This window comes from Heptranchias perlo, chromosome 8 (assembly GCF_035084215.1).
Source record: "Heptranchias perlo isolate sHepPer1 chromosome 8, sHepPer1.hap1, whole genome shotgun sequence".
Taxonomy (NCBI): Eukaryota; Metazoa; Chordata; class Chondrichthyes; order Hexanchiformes; family Hexanchidae; genus Heptranchias; species Heptranchias perlo.
Genome location: NC_090332.1, coordinates 70,633,158 through 70,654,079, shown reverse-complemented (window position 1 = coordinate 70,654,079; position 20,922 = coordinate 70,633,158). Strand labels below are relative to the sequence as shown.

At 44.8% G+C, this 20,922-nt stretch overlaps 1 protein-coding gene across 5 annotated transcripts in view; it reads right to left on the bottom strand.

Moving 5' to 3' along the window:
• dzank1 (double zinc ribbon and ankyrin repeat domains 1) overlaps positions 1–20,922 on the bottom strand; it is a 79,766-nt gene continuing 58,844 nt past the window's right edge. For 3 of the 5 annotated variants that reach the window (XM_067989245.1, XM_067989244.1, XM_067989246.1), the window contains exons 15-21: positions 19,527–19,601; positions 13,964–14,063; positions 10,903–10,997; positions 6,354–6,434; positions 5,760–5,887; positions 3,886–3,960; positions 1–894 (exon numbers count right to left, since the gene is read on the bottom strand). In XM_067989245.1, the coding sequence (XP_067845346.1) occupies positions 729–894; positions 3,886–3,960; positions 5,760–5,887; positions 6,354–6,434; positions 10,903–10,997; positions 13,964–14,063; positions 19,527–19,601 (720 nt within the window). In that variant the 3' untranslated portion in view covers positions 1–728. Of the gene's footprint in view, positions 895–3,885; positions 3,961–5,759; positions 5,888–6,353; positions 6,435–10,902; positions 10,998–11,299; positions 11,715–13,963; positions 14,064–19,526; positions 19,602–20,922 lie in introns of those variants that run through there. The other 2 variants (XM_067989247.1, XM_067989248.1) reach the window with 2 other exon arrangements.

Below are 20,922 nucleotides of genomic sequence, written 5' to 3'. Positions count from 1 at the left end.
TCTGTTGTAGTTTAATTTTATTTCAGTAAACACACTAATGAAAACAAAAAAGAAACAAGTTTGGTAAAGCTTCTGATTTTCCATTAAAACAAATCCGATTAAGATCAGCTGCACTAATTCAGCAATATTTTTTTCTCTGTATTGCACTTTCTTATTTAAGGCTACATTATAAATTGTTTACTGCAAAATGTTGACAAAAGTTTCGAGTTCTGTGGAAAAGTAGTGCAATCCTTGGATTTACAATTCAATTCTCTCAAGTTGACCATCAAATGGCTCGCTAAAGCCTGATCAAAACTGGTAACTGAAGGTCCAATGTGTGGATTTTTCTTTTGAATATTTTGTTTGAGGTAAACCAGATCTATACCAACAGTCCATTGCATAAAGGAAAAGAACAGGAAAGTGGACACATCTCTTAGCGAAAAATCTGGACTGAGGTGCTGGTTGGGAGTTCATCTTTTCCGGCTCATCTAGCTGCTGCTGAAATGTGTTTGCTTGGAGGGGAATGTCCTTTGCGAGTCTTCCAAAACAAGCAACATGGGCCTCCAGAAACGTACAGCTGCAGGAACAATGACTTTCCCAGAACGAGAACTTGCTGTCACTACTGGAGATGCTTTCCTATCCATATACAAAGTGTGGGTTCTGTAAACTGAAACTTCTTGAAAACATTTGCACTGATTAATGCCTCACAAGCCTTCGGTGGCAACTGTGTTTGAACCTTCAGGAGAGCATTAAAAGACATCCAGGCTAACATGCTTGGTCTTGGTGAATTTATCCAACATGCCCTGTCCCATTTTTGCAGCAAACAATGAGGCTAGTTGGTCATGGCCAGTCTTGACAGCCAAGTCATATGCTGTTAAAGCTTTATCATTTTTCTTCTTTAGACTTGCATTACAGCTGTATGGAATTAAAAAAAATGATTAGTCTGAATTGACTGCATGTATTGATTATGGACAGTACTTTACAGACCAGCCTCTATCATTTTGCATTTACTACTCCTGCCCAATAATTTACTACCCTCTTCTCCCCAGTGTTGCTTTATGCTGAGCTGCAGTTCTTCAGGTGCCAGCTGCTTTGCAAGGCCTAGCCCACATGCCCAATCTTCATCTCCAATCTACATGACAAAGTGGAAAATTGCCTAGGTATGTCCTGTCCACAAAAAGCAGGACGAATCCAATCCGGCCAATTACCGCTCTATCGGTCTACTCTCAATCATCAGCAAAGTGATGGAAGGTATCGTCGACAGTGCTATCAAGCGATACTTTTTAAAATTCATTCATGGGGATGTGGGCATTGCTGATGAGGACAGCATTTACTGACCATCCCTAATCGCCCTTGAGAAGGTGGTGGTGAGCCGCCTTCCTGAACCGCTGCAGTCCGTCTGGTGAAAGTACTCCCACAGTGCTGTTAGGTAGGGAGTTCCAGGATTTTGACCTAGCGACGATGAAGGAACGGCGATATATTTCCAAGTCAGGATGATATGTGACTTGGGAGGGAATGTGCAGATGATGTTGTTCCCATGCGCCTGCTGCCCTTGTCCTTCTAGATGGTAGAGATTGTGGGTTTGGGAGGTGCTGTTGAAGAAGCCTTGGCGAGTTGCTGCAGTGCATCCTGTGGATGGTACACACTGCAGCCACGGTGTGCCGTGGTGGAGGGAGTAAATGTTTAGGGTGGTGGATGGGGTGCCAATCAAGTGGGCTGCTTTGTCCTGGATGGTGTCGAGCTTCTTAAGTGTTGTTGGAGCTGCACTCATCCAGGCAAGTGGAAAATATTCCATCACATTTCTGACTTGTGCCTTGTAGATGGTGGAAAGGCTTTGGGGAGTCAGGAGGTGAGTCACTCGCCGCAGAATACCCAGCCTCTGACCTGCTCTTGTAGCCACAGTATTTATGTGGCTGGTCCAGTTAAGTTTCTGGTCAATGGTGACCCCCCAGGATGTTGATGGTGGGGGATTCGGCGATGGTAATGCCATTGAATATCAAGGAGAGGTGGTTAGACTCTCTCTTGTTGGAGATGGTCATTGCCTAGCAATTGTCTGGCGTGAATATTGCTTGCCACTTATCAGCCCAAGTTTGGATGTTGTCCAGGTCTTGTTGCGTGTGGGCATGGACTGCTTCATTATCTGAGGGATTGTAAATGGAACTGAATACTGTGCAATCATCAGCGAACGTCCCCACTTCTGACCTTATGATGGAGGGAAGGTCGTTGATAAAGCAGCTGAAGATGGTTGGGCCTAAGACACTGCCCTGAGGAACTCCTGCAGCAATGTCCTGGGGCTGAGATGATTGGCCTCCAATAACCACCTTCCTTTGTGCTGGGTATGACTCCAGCCCCTGGAAAGTTTTCCCCCTGATTCCCATTGACTTCAATTTTACTAGGGCTCCTTGGTGCCACACTCGGTCAAATGCTACCTTGATGTCAAGGGCAGTCATTCTCACCTCATCTGTGGAACTCAGCTCTTTTGTCCATGTTTGGACCAAGGATGTAACGAGGTCTGGAGCCGAGTGGTCCTGGCGGAACCCAAGCTGAGGATCGGTGAGCAGGTTACTGGTGAGTAACCACTCGGCTCCAGACCTCATTACAGCCTTGGTCCAAACATGGACAAAACAGCTGAATTCCAAATGTGAGGTGAGAGTGACTGCCCTTGACATCAAGGCAGCATTTAACAGAGCGTGGCATTAAGGAGTCCTAGTAAAATTGAAGTCAATAAGAATCAGGGGGAAAACTCTACAGTGGCCGGAGTCATACCCAGCACAAAGGAAGATGGTAGTGGTTGCTGGAGGCCAAGAGAGAGTCTAACCACTTCTTGACATTCAATGGCATTACCATTGCCGAATCCCCCACCATCAACAGCCTGGGGGTCACCATTGACCAGAAACTAAACTGGACCAGACACATAAATACTGTGGCTACAAGAGCAAGTCAGAGGCTCGGTATCCTGCGGCGTGTGACTCATCTCCTGACTCCCCAAAGCCTTTCCACCATCTACAAGGCACAAGTCAGGAGTGTGATGGAATATTCTCCACTTGCTTGGATGAGTGCAGCTCCAACAATACTCAAGCTCAACACCATCCAGGACAAAGTAGCCCGCTTGATTAGCATCCCATCCACCACCCTAAACATTCACTCCCTCCACCACTGGCGCACTGTGGCTGCAGTGTGTACCATCTACAAGATGCACCGCAGCAACTCGCCAAGGCTTCTTTGACAACACCTCCCAAACCTGCGACTTCTATCACCTAGAAGGACAAGGGCAGCAGGTGCATTGGGAACACCACCACCTGTACGTTCCCCTTCAAATCACACACCATCCTGACTTGGAACTATATCGCCGTTCCTTCATCGTCGCTGGGTCAAAATCCTGGAACTCCCTACCTAACAGCAATGTGGGAGAACCTTCACCACACAGACTGCAGTGGTTCAAGAAGGCAGCTCACCACCACCTTCTCAAGGGCAATTAGGGATGGGCAATAAATGCTGGCCTCGCCAGTGATGCCCACATCCCATGAATGAACAAAAAAAACCCAACAGTGAACTCTGGCTGATGCACCCCTCTTCTACCCGCACCCCTTCCTCCAGACCCTGAGGCCAAGGGCAGTGCCTTGACTGCCACCCTGGTTAAGGTCGGCAAACACAGCACAGACCGGCAATCAAACCTGAGACCTTTGGTACGATACGCACATTTCCCCAATGAACCTCTGGGTTTCAGCTACTTACTCCTTATAGCTACTGTCATAGAATCTTATAGCACAGAAGGAGGCCATTTGGCCCATCATGTCTGTGCCAGCTCTTTGAAAGAGCTGTCCAATTAGTCCCACAGCACCACTCTTTCCCCATAACACTGTCCTTGGAAAAATATTTAATACAGACTGTAAAAAGGAAACCTACCCAAGTAAAACGGCCGCACATTTCACTCCCTGAGCTCCCATCTGTGCGGCCTCATGAAGAGCAGTGTTATTCAGGCTATATTTGAAGAAGACGACAATTTTAAAAAATATAATTTATTGGATTAGCAGCTTCAAACTGAGGACCTATTTATATTTTTACGTGAGTTCTGAAACCAAAAAAGGGGGCATAAGTTTGAACAAGTCTGTCAACAAAGCAGTGCATCCTAATGAGCCTTTAGTGATCAGACAGCGTCAGGTGGTGGTTCTCCTAAGGTGGACACGCACTTGCTACGCTGCCAATTCTGCAATCACTAGCATAATACAAGACTTGTACAAAGTTTAAAAAGACACAAGACGAACTGGTCTGGTCTGTAGTCAGCTCAAGCCCTGCCTATTTGCATAGGCAAAATCAAACACATTCGCCTGAGGTGCCTTACTCCATGGTCGTCTCATTTCCTGCAAGGACTGGCTGGCCTCTGCAAAGTGTCTCTGTGACCTAATAGAGGTCTTTAAAATTATGAATGGGTTTGATAGGGTGGACGTAAAGAAGATGTTTCTGCTTGGGGGAATCGAAAACTACAGGACATAATTATATTATGGTCACTAATAAATCCAATATGGAATTCAGGAGAAACTTCTTTACTCAGAGAGTGGTTAGAATGTGGAACTTACTACCACATGGAATAGTTGAGGCGAATAGCATAGATTCATTTAAGGGGAAGCTAGATAAACACATGAGGGAGAAAGGAATAGAAGGATATGTTGATAGGGTTAGATGAAGAAGGGTGGGAGGAGGCTCATGTGGAGCATAAACACTGGCACAGACCTGTTGGACCGAATGGCCTGTTTCTGTGCTGTACATTCTATGTTCACACAGTGCAGCAAAAAACAGGAACTTGGCCGTGATTTTACCTCTGACTGCTGGGGAGGGGCAGTTAAAGTGGAGTGGGGCACATACCCACCCTGATCCTCAAGCCAGCGGGGACCTCTATAAATGTCATCGGGGCCCGATCTGCTATTTTAACCTGAGGCCTGAACACGGGAGCTGTGGAGGTTTCCCCACCAGGCTAAACCTGCCGGGAACTGCAGCCAGAGCCAGAAGGAGCAGGAATGCTCCTCTTGGCCTCACAAGGAAACCTTGGGCCACCCTTGCCCTGGGCTCTTCCACACCCGCCCCCCCCCCACATCCCCACTGATGGGGATTCCCCTCCCGGAGCTCTCCATTGGACTTACTTTGTGCCGGGGATCGTTCCTGCGGGAGGCCTCCTACAGCCCGAATTCCTGTTCATGCCCGCCAGCCAGGCAGTGATTCCTGCATACGTTCCTTGCATACATAATTGAGGCCCAGGTGCTAAAATTTCTCTGGGGCCTCAGCATGGGAGCTTGTCGCTCGCCCTGGCCCCCCACCCACCCACACAAACTGAACCCGTCCCGAGTTAAAATTGAGGCCCATTGTGTCAGCAGCAAACTGCCGTTGTTGAAAATACTTTAAAGATTAAAGACCCATTTTGAACACTTGGAAAAAATGCATAAGAGTTTTTAAAGTAAAGAAAATCTCCAGAGCTCTGTTTTGTTTTTGTAAATTCTTGACGACGTAGAGTAAACAGAGAACAACACTTTTAAATATTAGAGTTCACAAAGTACGGGAAAGTCCCTGCACAGTTCTATAGTTGAATGGCTAAAGGTTATGACAGTGAAGAAACGTTCCCCATAACACAGAGTTATTTTGCAACCCAACAGAATGCCAGATAGTTCATCATATTTCAGTGACAGATAAATGTCACTTGACTCGTAGATAGTACTGCCAGAAGGCACAAGCACAAAACCAAACAGCTCCACTCCTTCATATGCACTGAGCCCGGATTTTCTACTTACGGCCCTGACTGCTGGTTAATGTCCGCTCCTTTCTGCACCAGAACCGGGACCACCTCGTGATGCTGATTCAAAACGGCCACAGTTAAGGCTGGCCTGTCATCATTGTTGCTGCAGTTTGGATCTGCTCCCTGGAGGAGGTCACAAATTCAGAAAACAAAATGTTTTATTTAAATTGTAACAGTAACAAGGCTGTAAGAGAACATCTTCAGTAATTTTATAGAATCATACAGCACAGGAGGCCATTCGGCCCATAGTACCTGTGCTGGCTTTTTGAAAGAGCGATCCAATTAGTCCCACTCCCCAGCTCTTTCCCTATAGTCCTGCAAATTTTTCCCTTTCAAGTATATATCCAATTCCCTTTTGAAAGTTACTACTGAATCTGCTTCCACCACCCTTTCAGTTAGTGCATTCCAGATCATAACAACTCGCTGCGTTAAAAATTTCTCCTCATCTCACCCCGGTTCTTTTGCCAATGATCTTAAATCGGTGTCCCGTGGTTACCAACCCTCCTGTTAACACCCAATTCAGATTTTGTAGAGCAATTTACCACTGCCATTTGTTAGTGATCTAACGATATTGGAAATAGTAACTTACTTCATCAAGCAATTGCTGTACTGCTGAGATTCTTCCCTTGCCAGCTGGTCCCACTTCCTTCAGTAGTTGTCTGTCATCAGGCTGCAGGAAGAGAGAGCAATACCAGTCTGTTCACAGCAAGCAGTTCATTCAGGACTCGTCATATGTTCCAAGTAACGTACATAGTGAACAGAATTGGCTTGAAAATAAGAGATGGCAGTACTAAAAAATAGTATTGGTTTTTAAAATTTTGAATCTAAATCGTGTATCCTCTCTCCCTCCGTTCTGCCACTGGTGACAGAGTCCTACTGTCTCGAACGCCCTCTCTGAACTATTCTGTCTCTCTCCACCTTCAAAAAGCTTCTCAAAACCCATTTCTTGGACCAAGCTTGGACCACTTCTAAATGCCCCCCCAGTAAGGATTGGTGATGTTCCATGTTTTCTCTGTGAAGTGCTTTGGTCCATTTTTCACCCTTGTCCCTGCCATCCTACACTGACTCCTGGACCCCCAGTGCCTCCAATTTAAAATTATCATCCTTGTGTTTAAATCCCTTCATGGCCTTGCCCCTCCCTATCTCTGTAATCTCCTCCAGCCCTATATCCCCCCACCCACAGAACTCAATATTCCTCTGAGTCTGGCCTCTTGTGCATCCTCCACTCCCTTCACCACACCACTGGCGGCCATGCCTTCAGCCGCTGAGGCCCTAAGCTCTAGAATTCCCTCACTAAACCTCTCTGCCTCCCGCTCCTTCCTTAAAACCCTCCTTAAAACCACCTCTAATCAAGTCGCTCCTCTTGATCTCTCTTTCCTTGGCTTGGCGTCTATGTTTGTGTGGTTCGGCCTCTGTGAGGGGCCTTGGAACGTTTTTCTTTGTTGAAGGTGCTGTATAAATGCAGTTTGTTGCTGTATAAATGGAAGCTGTAGTAGTAACACAGCAGCGTGCACACTGTATTAATAAAGCTGACCTAAAGTTAACCTCATGATGAATGGATTCAAGAAATAGTGAAGAGTTGGGATAACAATGGGCTTGAGTTTGGAGGTGGTAAGGGAAAGAGACTAAGAGTTTCAGAGACTATGGGACAATAATGTGCAAACAAATTATGCTGGAGTAATTTTCTTTTAAATCCTGAAGAGCAAAATAGTGGGTGGGGGGGTGGATGAAGGGATAATTAAGAGCATAAAATAAGATTTAAGGAGAGCTTTCCGATAGTAAACCAACAGTAGGCTCATAGCAGTAGTATGGAAATTGCTAGAGTCCATAACAAATCGTAACATTCGGAAACATTTCTACAGCTATCTGCTAATCAGGGACGATCAACATGGGTAGCAAAAGGTAGGTCACACTTAACTGAATTCTTTGACCTATGGACAAAGGGGCCTACATTTTCCAATAGGGCCATAGCTCTGATCAGGTGGGCAGGACTTCCACCTGTTCTGGAGATGGTCTCATGAACCCAGTCCTATTTCTAACCCGGGGTAATCTGCATGTGAGAGGTGGGATCCCCAGCTCTACCGGGTGTGGTGCCAGATTGGAGGTGGAGACTTGCTGCAGAAGACTTCAGGAAGAGGCAGCTTACTGCGTCCTAGGTGCATGTGGATTATTGAGGCCAGACACAGCATCACAAGTACAGTCAGCCTGTACCTGGACCACAGGGAGCGAGTTCCAGCAATAGACTGAGTACAATCAGTAAGTATCATGCATACAAAGATCATCTCTAATCTTCCTTCTTACACAAATCCTTTCATTTTCAAACATGGATAATTGAGAAGAAAGAAAAGCTGTCTGTGCAAGTACTTAATATATAAAGTACTGTACAATTATACCACTTCACTCCCATTTTAAGCCCCAAACTGTGGCATAAATTTTCCATTTTATACATTATGGTGCTGCTTAATGTCAGTGCTCATAAAACATGTTCTCAGGCCTTGAAATTGGGCCGCGACCATTTTTGGGCCTGAATGGTGAGGTGCGAGGCTTTCCAGGAATTGGGTTTCGGGCCTCATTTCGATGTTCCTGGTGAAGCCCGCTGGTGAAGAGGTCTCCAAGTTTGCGTCACTGCTAGCACCGCTGCGACCCTCAGGTAAGTGTTATCAGGGGGTGGGGGGGGGTGGTGGTATGAGTCAGGGCCTGGGACCCGGGTATCGGGGCCTGGGTCGAGGATGGGAGCCTGGGTCAGTGATTACTGTCAGGTATCGGGCTGGGAGCGGCAGCAATCGGATCCTTTAACGTGGGGTTGGGGGGAGAACTCCTGCTCCTCCCGGCTCCACATTCAGGTAAATTACTTACCTTCTTTGTTACAGGCGATCCCTAGGACTGGTTTCGCTTAGGACAAACCAATGTTGGAGTCGGGACCTCAAGCAGACATTAGGTCCTTTATTTGTATACGCAACGGGCTTAACGCCTGCTTCAGGCGTGGGTAAAGGACACCTCTTGTTTGTCCTTACCCAATATAGTGGGCAGTCCACTTCTGCCCGGCATATTGGAGCTTTAGTAGTCCGAGCAGAGCCCGAAAAATGGACCAATTTCCAGGCCAGTGTCAGCATCATACAAGTCAGGAATAGTAGGAGCCTCAAAACTTCCCTCATAAGAATCCTCAGTGCACCAATGTTGTATTCTGATATTCCACTATAATTGTTCTAGGTCTCTCCAAGTCAGACTGCTATTTTAGGGGAGTATCATGCGGTGAACTCCTGCCTATTAGCTGTTCATTTTACTGGTGCCTCGTATTATGCAAAACAGACTCTGGTTTGCGTACAGGTTTGTCTGAGTTGGGTCGTCTAATCTTGTACTTTGATTGAGTGGTTTCAGAGTGACAGACTCAAAATCCCAAGTGCTTCAAGTAACAACTGCCAGTGCCTCATTCCAATCCGCTCCCCTGCAGCAGCTCTTACATTACCGACCCAGTCAGCTACCGTTGTCCCGGGGAGAAAAGATCGACACGAAAAAATGCAAAAAAGAAAATTACATCTATCTCCAGTTTTTTTGCATTTCAATTAAATTTTTAGTTTAAATTTTTATCTCTGTGCCAGATGAGATGAGAAGATCGGTGTGCAGGAGGAGGGTAGGAGGCAGTGGGAATTCGGGCAGCTGTTCCAATTCCTCCCTCTGTTTCATGGAACCAGCCCGCAGTACAAATGAGGTGGGTTCATGAAATATGAATATGGACATTGAGGTGGTCTGAAACTCAGCACAGAAATTTGATCTGGAGAAGTAGAAAATTAGCAGAGTTTCATCCCAGTAGTCGATGAAAGGATTGCCCTAATTCACTGCATCACGCAAGTCCAGGGCGAAAGTGTCAATTTTTTTGTCTGATTATGCCCCTGTGAAGTGCCTTGGCACATTTTACTACATTAAAGGTGCTTTATAAATGCAACTTGTTGTTGTTCTACACTTAACTGTTGCTTTTAAGATTCATTACAATCGGAGATTGCTGGTTGTTGAAAACGTACTTGCCCTTTATTCTCTCCTCCCTCCACCACCACAACCCTTACTGTTATTATACTCCTGGATTTGTTTCTATCTGATGTGACGGTGCATTGGTGGATGCAAGAAGTGTGGGTGGAAACCTGCTGCGGATTACTGCATTGAGGACTTTGAGGGAAAAGCCGAACACTTTATCCCAAGAGGGTTGGAATTCAAAGGGGGGAAAGTTGTGCTTCAGTTGCACAGAGCCGTGGTCAGATCCCATCTAGAGTACTGCATTCAGTTCTGGGCACTGCATCTCAGGATGGATATATTTGTTAATTGTATCCATGTGATTTATATCAATTAGCATTAATTGTATTCAGGTGGTGTGTATCAATTGGGAACTCTCCTGTATCCATTTATAAGAGAGCTGGTCTTGGGTGTGGTGTGTGGGTAATGTGGAGCTCTGTGAATAAAGGCTTGGAAGCAACTAAAGACCAGGCTCTTGTATTCTATCCTTCACCACCTGGTTATCCAATTTACAACAATATTGGCCTTGGAGAGGGTATAGCACAGATTCACCTTTCCTGATACCAGGGCTAAAAGGATTAAATTATGAGGACAAGTTGCATAAACTTGGCTTGTGCTCACTTGAGTTTAGAAAATTGAGCGCTGATCTAATCGAGGTGTTCAAAACTATAAAAGGTTTTGATAGGATAGTTAAAGAGAAACTATCTCCTCTGGTGGGGGAATCCAGAACAAGAGGACATAATCTTAAAATTAGAGCAAGGCCATTCAGGAGTAAAATCAGGCAGCAGGTTTTCACACAAAGGGTAATGGAAATCTGGATCTCTCTCCTCCAAAAGACTGGGTCAATTTAAATTTTCAAGACTGAGATCGATATATTTTTGTTAGGTAAGGGTATTAAGTCAAAGGCAGAGCAGGCCTGAGGGGCTGAATGGCCTCCCCTAGTTGACTAGATGACATGGCCACGGTTAGGACCTCTTTGTGTGTCAAGACATTCTGTCGCTCCACAGCATAGCAGTTTGGTACATCTTTTTACACAAATTTAAATAAAGGGAAATAAAATCCGTAGCAAGTGTTTCTCACAGGCTGGTGTCAGTGTTGTACGATACTTAAAGGACGTTATAAAGAATACTAACTGGCAGTCTATCTTCCTTTGCTGTCACTTGTCTTTTCCTCCTGGATTTTTTCGGTTTCTTGCTTGTGTCCACTCCGCCTGAATGAGGCTCACTAGCTGGACACAGAAATGTTACACAGAGAAGGATGACCATCATAGTAACATCAGAACCTATCACAGCCAACCCTTTGAGCAATGCAAGCAAGTCTGCACCAAATATAAGCGTGTGTTTTTTAATTTACAGAACACCAATTCATCTTATTTTACTGAACTGGTATCTGAAATGTCTGCACTTTGAAAACAGCAAAGATGATTCAGATCTCAAAGGGTTCACTTGATTCATTTTCCAAAAAACCTCCTAAGCACAGCAAGGCTTCCCCCACTGTGTACCAAGTATATCGGCCCCCCATATTTTAGCTATGATGACAGATTGGATAGGCTGGGATTGTTTTCCTTGGAACAGAGGAGGCTGAGGGGTGATTTGATTGAGGTGTACAAAATTGTGAGGGGCCGAGATAGAGTGGATAGGAAGGACCTATTTCCCTTAGCGGAGGAGTCAATAACCAGGGGGCATAGATTTAAAGTGATTGGTAGAAGGATTAGAGCGGAAATGAGGAACTCACTGCTTGAGAGGGTGGTAGAGGCAGAAACCCTCAACTCATTTAAAAAATACCTGGATGTGCACCCGAAGAGCCGTGACCTGCAGGACTACGGACCAAAGGCGGGAAAGTGGGATTAGGCTGGGTGGCTCGTTTCTCAGCTGGCGCGGACATGGTGGGCCGAATGGCCTCCTTCTGTGCCGCAAATTTTCAACGATTCTATGATTCATCTCCTCTGGAATGGGCACAAAACAGTTTTCCATTTTTAGATATAGAGGATGGAAGTAGATGGTAGGTTGCCAGAGTAGGACAGGGTGACACAGGATTAAACCAGTAAAGGGTCATTTTAGGAAATTCAGGAAATTCTTCTTCACACAATGAGTGATCAAAATAGGGAACAGATGTTCAGATAGACTAGAGGGGAAAACCCTACAATTATTTAAGAAACAATTGGATGATGCAATGGGAAGGTGTTGGATGGATGGATGGATGGATGAATTATGATGGGCCGAATGTAGTTCCTTATCCATAGCTATCTCGTGATCTCTAATAAAGGGACAGGTTTGTTGGGCCTAGTGTTCCCAAATATTCTTATATTCTACTGAATGCTCATTACTTCCCTCTTACAAGGAGCAAAAGCACAAGGCACTTGTTCTCTGTTCTAGGGTGAAAGTGACCACCAAATCCCCAAGGGGTTGAAATTCGCAGCACCCTAGTATTGCGTACCGTACAACTATTAGGGATTTGGACAAACGTTCTGGGGAAGGCCATATTTTTGGGAAGTAAACTAACATTCTTTCAATGTACAAATGAATGATACTAGCACAATGCAAATATGGCTGTGACCAGTATACAGTGTTGAGCGGAACCCTGCACATAACTGCCCTACAAAACACCGGCATGGATCAGTTGGACCGAATTACCTGTTTCTGTGCTCTAAATTTGATGTAAAATAGCGGCCAGAACAGTGTTGGGACAGACTGTTACTTTTGTTGATACTTTTGCTGCTCAATGAATTAGTGTTAAGCTACAGCCTAATTGGGAAGCCTTTAGGTTCAAGGGGTTGTCTGGGTGGACTGTTGCAGGTAGATAAGGCCATGACTAGTTGCTACTCTATCTACAATGTAGATTTCAATGTTACGTTTTCTTCAAACTGATCTAGTGAACAAATTCATGGCATGGAATTGAAATGAAATCAATAAAATGGCTCCTCTTTGGTACATCTTAGTATGCTAAAAGTAACTTGGTAGTTGGCTTAAAATATGCAAGATAATAAATAAAAAAGATTTAAACAATTAAAAAAGAATGTTGGTAACACACAGCAGGTCAGTCAGCATCTGAAAAGAGGGAGGCAGATTAGCGGAAAGAACTGAGTTCTGATGTGAGGTCCCTCCCAAAACATTAACCTGCCTCTTTTAGATGCGGACAGACCTGCAAGGTGTTTCCAGCACTTTTTGTTTTCATTTCAGAATTCCAAATTTCACTTTTTTCCTAAAAATCTCTGCCATGTTAAAATATTCTTGACAAATCAATAAATTAAAAACAAGTATTTGAACACAGTGAGTTTATTCACTTGGTAGTTGGGTTGTGCGGATCGGGAAGATCCCAGGTTCGAATCCTGGTCTGTGGAGAATGATCTTATCTCAGGAGCAGTGGCAGAGCTGCTACCCTGGGGTGACGGAGAGGGGAAATATTGTGCTGGTTCCAACGAATGATTGTTATCCATTGAACCCTGCAATGTGTCGACTTCAGATGAGGACAGATTGGGCTCAGCTACGATGCCCCTCGTGGATAAATAGTCAGTTGACATTTACTGTCAAGGGTCACACATTAATAACAGCCAGTTGGGTGTAAGGTGCCCGAGGTTGCTCAGGAACTATGTCCCAAAGGGCAAAGACTTTACTTGTGTAGTTAAGAAACCATGGTCAACAAATGAGGTAAGAGACAGTATCAAGCTAAAAGACTTACACAATTCCAAGGAAAAATGGAAATCTAGCAGACTGGGGAGGGGGTTGGTAAGGGATGCACGGAGAGGGGGGGGAGCTGAGTCTTGCATTGTAATGAGCTTTTCACATCAGGAATAACACGACATCTTAGTAGTTACTCCAATGAGAGCTCTTTTTTTTAACATACATATTCTAGACACATAGAAATGCACTGCACCCGCAATTCACAGCGCAAATCGGTCATTTTATAATTGAGAAAAGAAGAATTTTCTCACTTGGTTGAGGTGGAACTGGTTTCTGTACTAACACAGTTTACACACTTGTAACCAGAGCATTATTTGGTACAAAGGAGGCGAGATTCCTCCTGTTGATATTTTTAGCAACAAAGTCAGCATAAATATAAACAGGGTGATCACATGCCGACTTTATTTTTAGTGAGATTTTCGAACAGAAGCAATTTTGCTCTCTAAATGCCCCCCGTTTCCACCCATTCCCTTAGGCTGAACAATCGCCATCAAATCGCACCAGTGGAACTTACCCAAACTGGTCAGACTGCCGTAGAGACCGTCTCTCCCCTCAGTCACACTACTAAGGAAGTTGTTCTCAGGAAGCTTCACTGACTTTCCAGTTAGTATGTTCTGTTGGGGAAAAACCAAAATGCACAAAGGCGCCATGAACTAATGACTCCTCATCGCAGCAAGCTTTTACTGAAAGACAGGCTGCCCTGGGTAAATAGTTCTCTACCTGCTTCCCAGTCTATGGTCAATTGTAGACTTTTGCAGGACTGTGAACACGCCCAATATCAACTTTGTTGAATGAATGCTGTGTTCTTTTCTAAATATTCCGCACTGCAAGGGATTAATTTGCAGAAACTACGAAATTAAATTATCGAGGAATATAAAAAGAAATAGTAAAGGTATTCTACAGACACATAAATAACAAAAGAAAAATCAGGATAGGAATAGGGCCACTAAGGGATACACACGATAAACTCACAGGTAATGACAGCGAAATGGCAGAAATATTAAATAATTACTTTGCCTCAGTATTTACCAGGGAGACTAACAAGGTGGGCATGACATTAGAAGAAGAGATCAAAAAATATATAAAGACATTTAAGATAGAAAGGGGGGAGATAATTGATAAACTAATCAAACTTAGAGAAGATATAACCCTTGGTCCGGATGGATTGCATCCACGCCTATTAAAAGAAGTTAGGGAAGAGATAGCAGAGGCACTATTACATATATATAAAAAATCATTAGAAAACGGAATAGTGCCAGAGGATTGGCGGACGCAAATGTTATTCCTATATTTAAAAAGGGAGATAGAACAAGTCTAGGGAACTATAGACCAATTAGCTTAATGTCAGTGGTAGGAAAGAAAATGGATTCCTTATTCAAAGATGTAATAGAAAAACCGAAAATATAATAAAGTGTAGTCAGCACGGATTTCAAAAGGGAAGGCTGACCAACCGTATTGAATTCTTTGAAGAAGTAACAGAAAGGGTAGACAAGGGTAACGCAGTAGATGTAATATTTTTGGATTTTCAAAAGGCCTTTGATAAGGTACTGCATAGTAAATTCATGACTAAAGTCAGAGCATGTGGAGTCAGGGGACAAGCAAGCTGGCTAGAAAATAGAAAACAGAGAGTAATTAAAGGTAGTTACTCAGACTTGCAAAAGGTGGGAAGTGGTGTTACACAAGGATTGGTGCTGGGGCCACTGTTGTTTACAATTTACATAAAAGATTTAGACTCAGAAATCGGAGTAGAATTTCAAAATTTGTGGACGACACCAAATTGGGGGGTATAGTTAATACCGAGGAGGACTGCGACAAAACACAGGAAGACATTAATAAATTTGCAGAATGGGTGTGTAATTGGCAAATGAATTTCAATATAGACAAGTGTGAGGTGGTGCATTTCACATAGACATGGAAACATAGAAAATAGGAGCAGGAGTAGGCCATTCGGCCCTTCGAGCCTGCTCCACTATTCAATATGGTCATGGCTGATCCTCTATCTCAATACCATATTCCCGCTCTCTCTCCATACCCCTTGATGCCTTTTGTGTCTAGAAATCTATCTAGCTCCTTCTTAAATATATTCAGTAACTTGGCCTGCACAGCCTTCTGTGGTAGAGAATTCCACAGGTTCACCACCCTCTGAGTGAAGAAATTTCTCCTCATCTCAATCCTAAATGTCCTACCCCGTATCCTGAGACTGTGACCCCTTGTTCTGGACCTCCCAGTCAGGGGAAACATCCTCCCTGCATCCAGTCTGATCGAGCCCTGTCAGAATTTTATGTTTCAACGAGATCCCCTCTCATTCTTCTAAACTCGAGTGAATACAGGCCGAGTCCACCCAATCTCTCTTCATACGATAGTCCTGCCACCCCAGGAATCAGTTTGGTGAACCTTCGCTACACTCCATCTATGGCAAGTATATCCTTTCTTAGGTAAGGAGACCAAAACTGCACACAGTACTCTAGGTGTGGTCTCACCAAGGCCCTGTATAACTGCAGTAAGACATCCTTGCTCCTGTACTCAAATCCTCTTGCAATGAAGGCCAACATACCATTTGCCTTCCTAACTGCTTGCTGCACCTACATGTTTGCTTTCAGTGACTGGTGTACAAGGACACCCAGGTCCCTTTGTACATCAACATTTCCCAATCTATCACCATTTAAATAATACTCTGCCTTTCTGTTTTTCCTTCCGAAGTGGATAACTTCACATTTATCCACATTATACTGCATCTGCCATGTATTTGCCCACTCACTCAACTTGTCTAAATCGCCTTGAAGCCTCTTTGCATCCTCCTCACAACTCACAATCCCACCTAATTTTGTGTCGTCAGCAAACTTGGAAATATTACATTTGGTTCCCTCATCCAAATCATTGATATATATTGTGAATAGCGAGGGCTACCAATTTTGGTGAGAAGAATAAGGAGGCCACATACTCCTTGGAAAATAAGAGTCTAAACGGGGTAGAGAAGCAGAGGGTTCTGAGGGTATAGATACACAAATCACTAAAAGTAACGACGCAGGTTAATAAGGCCTCGAAGAAAGCAAATCAAGCACTGGGGTTCATTTCTAGAGGGATAGAATTGAAAAGCAGGGACGTTATATTAAACTTGTACTGGACCTTGGTTTGACCAAGGAGTACTGTGAACAGATCTGGTCTCCATATTGTAAAAAAGGACATAGAGGCACTGGAGAAGGTGCAAAAAAGATTTGCTAGGATGATATGAGAACTGAGAGGTTATACCTATCAGGAAAAATTGAACAAACTGGAGCTCTTTTCTCTACAAAAGAAAAAACTGAGGGGTGACCTGAGAGAGGTCTTTCAGATTATGAAAGGGTTTGATAGGTAGACGTAGAGAAGATGTTTCCACTTGCGGGGGAGACCAGAACTAGGGTCCATAAATATAAGATAGTCACTAATAAATCCAATTGGGAATTCAGAAGAAACTTCTTTACCCAGAGAGTGGTTAGAATGTGGAACTCACTACCACAAGAAGTAGCTGAGGCGAATAGCATAGATGCATTTAAGGGGAAGCTAGATAAACACATGAGGGAGAAAGGAATAGAAGGATATGTTGATGGGGTTAGATGAAGAAGGGTAGGAGGAGGCTCATGTGGAGCATAAACATCGGCATGGATCTGTTGGGCCGAATGGCCTGTTTCTATGCTGTACATTCGATGTAATTCTATGTACACAGTGTATGTGTATGGTTAATATTCAACGTACACTGAAGCAAAATAACATCTGTAGAGAAACAATGGGTTTGAATCCCCTTCAGGATCATTAACAATTCTGTTCACCTCCTCCCCCCCACTTCTTCCCTTACCCCCACATCCTTCTGGAAAATCTGCCATTATGTGTTTCCCCCTCATGAGGACGTTAATCTGCTGAGGTCAGTTAGAGGCCTATCAAGAAGCAGCTCCATAATGAAATATGGAAATTGTCTCTGTAATTGCCAGTGGCTCATTGGTCTAGGAGTTTGCTCCAATACTTAGGGAGTTTTGTTCATTAAAAAGCGAGAGGTTTGGGGTTCAAACCTGCTGTGTGCCCGTTCAATAGAAAATTAAGAGGTGATCTAATTGAGGTGTTTAAGATGATTAAAGGATTTGATAGGGTAGATAGAGAGAAACTATTTCCTCTGGTGGGAGAGTCCCAGAACAAGGGAGAATAATCTTAAAATTAGAGCTGGGCCATTCAGGGATGACAACAGGAAGCACTTCTTCACACAAAGGGCAGTGGAAATCTGAAACCCTCTCCCCCAGAAAAGTTGTTCAGGCTGGGGGTCAATTGAAAATTTAATGACTGAGATTGATAGATTTTGGTTAGGTGAAATACAGATCAGCTATGATCTAACTGAATGGTGGAACGGGCTAGAGGGGCTGAATGGACTACTCTTGTTCTTATGTAATTGCCTTGGATGCCTACTGAAACATGCACAAGCCGGGCTGACACTGACTTTCCTCGGCTGGGCCCTAGACAGGATGCTGATCAGGAAAAGTTAATTCCCAGATTCCTTTGAGTAACAGTTCCCTAGCAAACCCACTAGTGACCCAATATTTGGGGCTCCTCAGATCTCACAATTAGTGTGCGGGGTAATTATCCTGCGCGGTGGGATGCGCGCTCCTAAATTTCTAGCATCTCCCATCTGCTAGGAGATGTCTTTACATTTATTGTTGTAAATATACGTCGCCTCTATCACCAAACAGGGACCCACTGCTCACCCAGCCGCTACTAGTGGGCACGCCAGGGAACTGTTCCTCAAAGAAAGCTGGGAATTGACTTTTCCCACCTGCCGGATTCTTGGCCTGGGACCTCATTGACATAGAGATGGCACCATGGGGGGAGGCCACGCAGGTCAGTTGCTGGAAGTTCGGGTTGCTGCTAGCACCGCAGCGGCCCACAGATAAGTGATCGGTGGCCATGGATGGGGGGGATTACGGACCTCGGGGGGTGGGGTTGCAATCAGTGGTCGGGGGGAAGGAGATTGTGGGTCGGTGGTCTTGGAGATCGGGGCTGGGAGGGAAGGAGATCAGAGTTTGGGGGGCATGGAGGTCGGAGGTCAGAGGATCGGGGGTTGGGGCATGGAGGTTGGGGTCGGGGGAGGGAGATCAGGGGTTGGAGTGCCTGGAGGTTAGGGGGAGGGAGATTGGGGGTTGGAGTACCTGGAGGTCGGAGGTTGGGGTCTCGGGACCGGGGACAATCAGAATGGTGATTGTGGTAAGTAACACCTTTATGTAGACGGTGTTTAGGGTTAGTTTGCCTGAGTGCGATGGCGCTGGCTGCCTCGGGACAAACCAAAGTTGCAGCAGGGATCTGAAGCAAGTGTTATGCCCTCTATTTGCAAATGCAAATGGCCTAATGCCTGCTTCAGGCGTGGGTAAGGGCCTCTTGTTTGTCCTTACCCAACATGGCGGACGGCGCACTTCCAGTCGGAAGTGTGCATGTGCCTCCTGCCTGCCATTTTGGGGCCTTAGGAGGCCACGTAGTGCCTGAAAAACGGGTGCTATGCGGCCCACTTTAATCCCCGAGATTTCTACCAGTATTCTTGTACAGTATATAAATTGGGAGCGGAAGTCTTTATGTTGAAAGTACTCCCTTCTTTGTACACTAGCCTTCTTGGTCAGTGAAGTGTGATGTTACTGTAACCCTAATTCTCCCTGTTCTGTTTCTATCTAATTTAGTAAAATGGTTCTGGTTTTACAGCAGTGAATGGTGTGTAAGGAACACACCATACGAGGAGGGTGGGAAAGCTTGAACCTGAAGCAGACCTGCAAACTATTTTGCATGAAATGTTGAAGTTCTTGGCACAGGCAGAGTTAGAATACCTGAGTCATAAAAATGTAGGCAGTGTTTCATAAATAGGAAGGTAGAAAATTCTTTTTTTATTCAACTGATCACTGAGCCTCATTTAAAAAATATTGTGACCTCGAACTCTGCAGCATAAAAAATGTGGTTCACGCTAAAGGTTTCAAGGGATTTGATAGCAATAAGAGCAGCCAGAAAACATTACTGAGGGCTTTAACATCACTTCAAAACCAGCAGATAACCATCTTAATCCAGAGTAAACAGACCTTATCTCCTGCAAGAACAAAATTCAGTCGCAGACTGAGCTCATATCCATCTTCATGGACCGTAGCTGATATGATCTGCCAGGGCACAAAGAATAGGTCAATTAATCATAAGCCATGAAACAAGTAATCATTCTTTAAATGAAACCATCCTCCATATGCAATCCAATAAATCAGGTAAAGCCAAAAAGGAAATTACAAGGATTTTTTTCCCTCCAATCCGGCACGTGATTTTCCCTTCCCTTTATACATCTCCACGTGATTGGTTCTCAACTCCTTTCAACAAAGGAGGCCAGGTAGCGAGGCTTACATCTTCCTCTCTTCCCCTCCCCCGTCAAGGCATCTCAGGATTGCATCAATCTGGGTGATGAATGTGGGATTGGGGCTGCGACCATCAATACTGAGGGATGTTCCTTATAAGCTGCCCTTTTACTTTTATTCATGACCTGCTGGATAGTATTGAAGTCTCACATCAAACAGACATGGGGTACTGCTACCCATGAGTCTGAAAGCATTGTGGCAGGATCTCCAAAGCACAGTTCATGGTGCCTCTGTTCATCGGCAGGACTTTCCCTTCTAATTTACTAGTGTGAAGCCCAGTGATTCCAATGCTCTCCAGGCCAGCTTCCCATCTTCCACCCCCTGTAAACTTCTGTTCATCCAAAACTCTGCTGCCCGTATCCTAACTCGCACCAAGTCCTGTTCACCCCTGTGCTCGCTGACCTACGTTGGCTCCCGGTCCACCAATGCCTCGATTTTAAAATTCTCAACCTCATGTTCAAATCTATCCACGGCCTCGCCCGTCCCTATCTCTGTAACCTGCTCTGGCCCTATAACCCTCCGCAAACTCTACGTTCCCCTAACTGTGGCCTCTTGTGCATCCTCCACTCCTTTTTCCCTACCATTGGAGGCCGTGTCTTCAGCCGTCTAGGCCCTGAGTTCTGGAATTCCCCCCCCCCCCAAACCTCTTCGCCTCTCTACCTCTCTCTCCTCCTTTAAGAAGGCTTAAAACTTACCTCTTTGACCAAGCGTTTGGTCACCTATCCTAATAGCTCCTTCTTTAGCTTCGTATCAATTTTTGTCTGATTACGCTCCTGTGAAGCGCCTTGAGATGTTTTACTTCATTCAAGGCTCTATATAAATGCAAGTTTTTGTTGATTCAACGGTGGCTCTGTGGTAGCTGGTAATTTTGTAATCCTCATCTTCACGATCTCCTGAACTCTTCTAATTCATACTGTTGAGCAGCACTAGCCCAATGCATCAGAGTTGACACGGTTAATGACTGGCCTTCCAACTCCCCTGTATTTGCAACCTCCTGCCCTTCCTTCTGTGGATTGCGATATCCTGCATTTGCAGACTGGGACTATCGTTCCTCCACTTCTCTTGCCGGAAAGCAAGA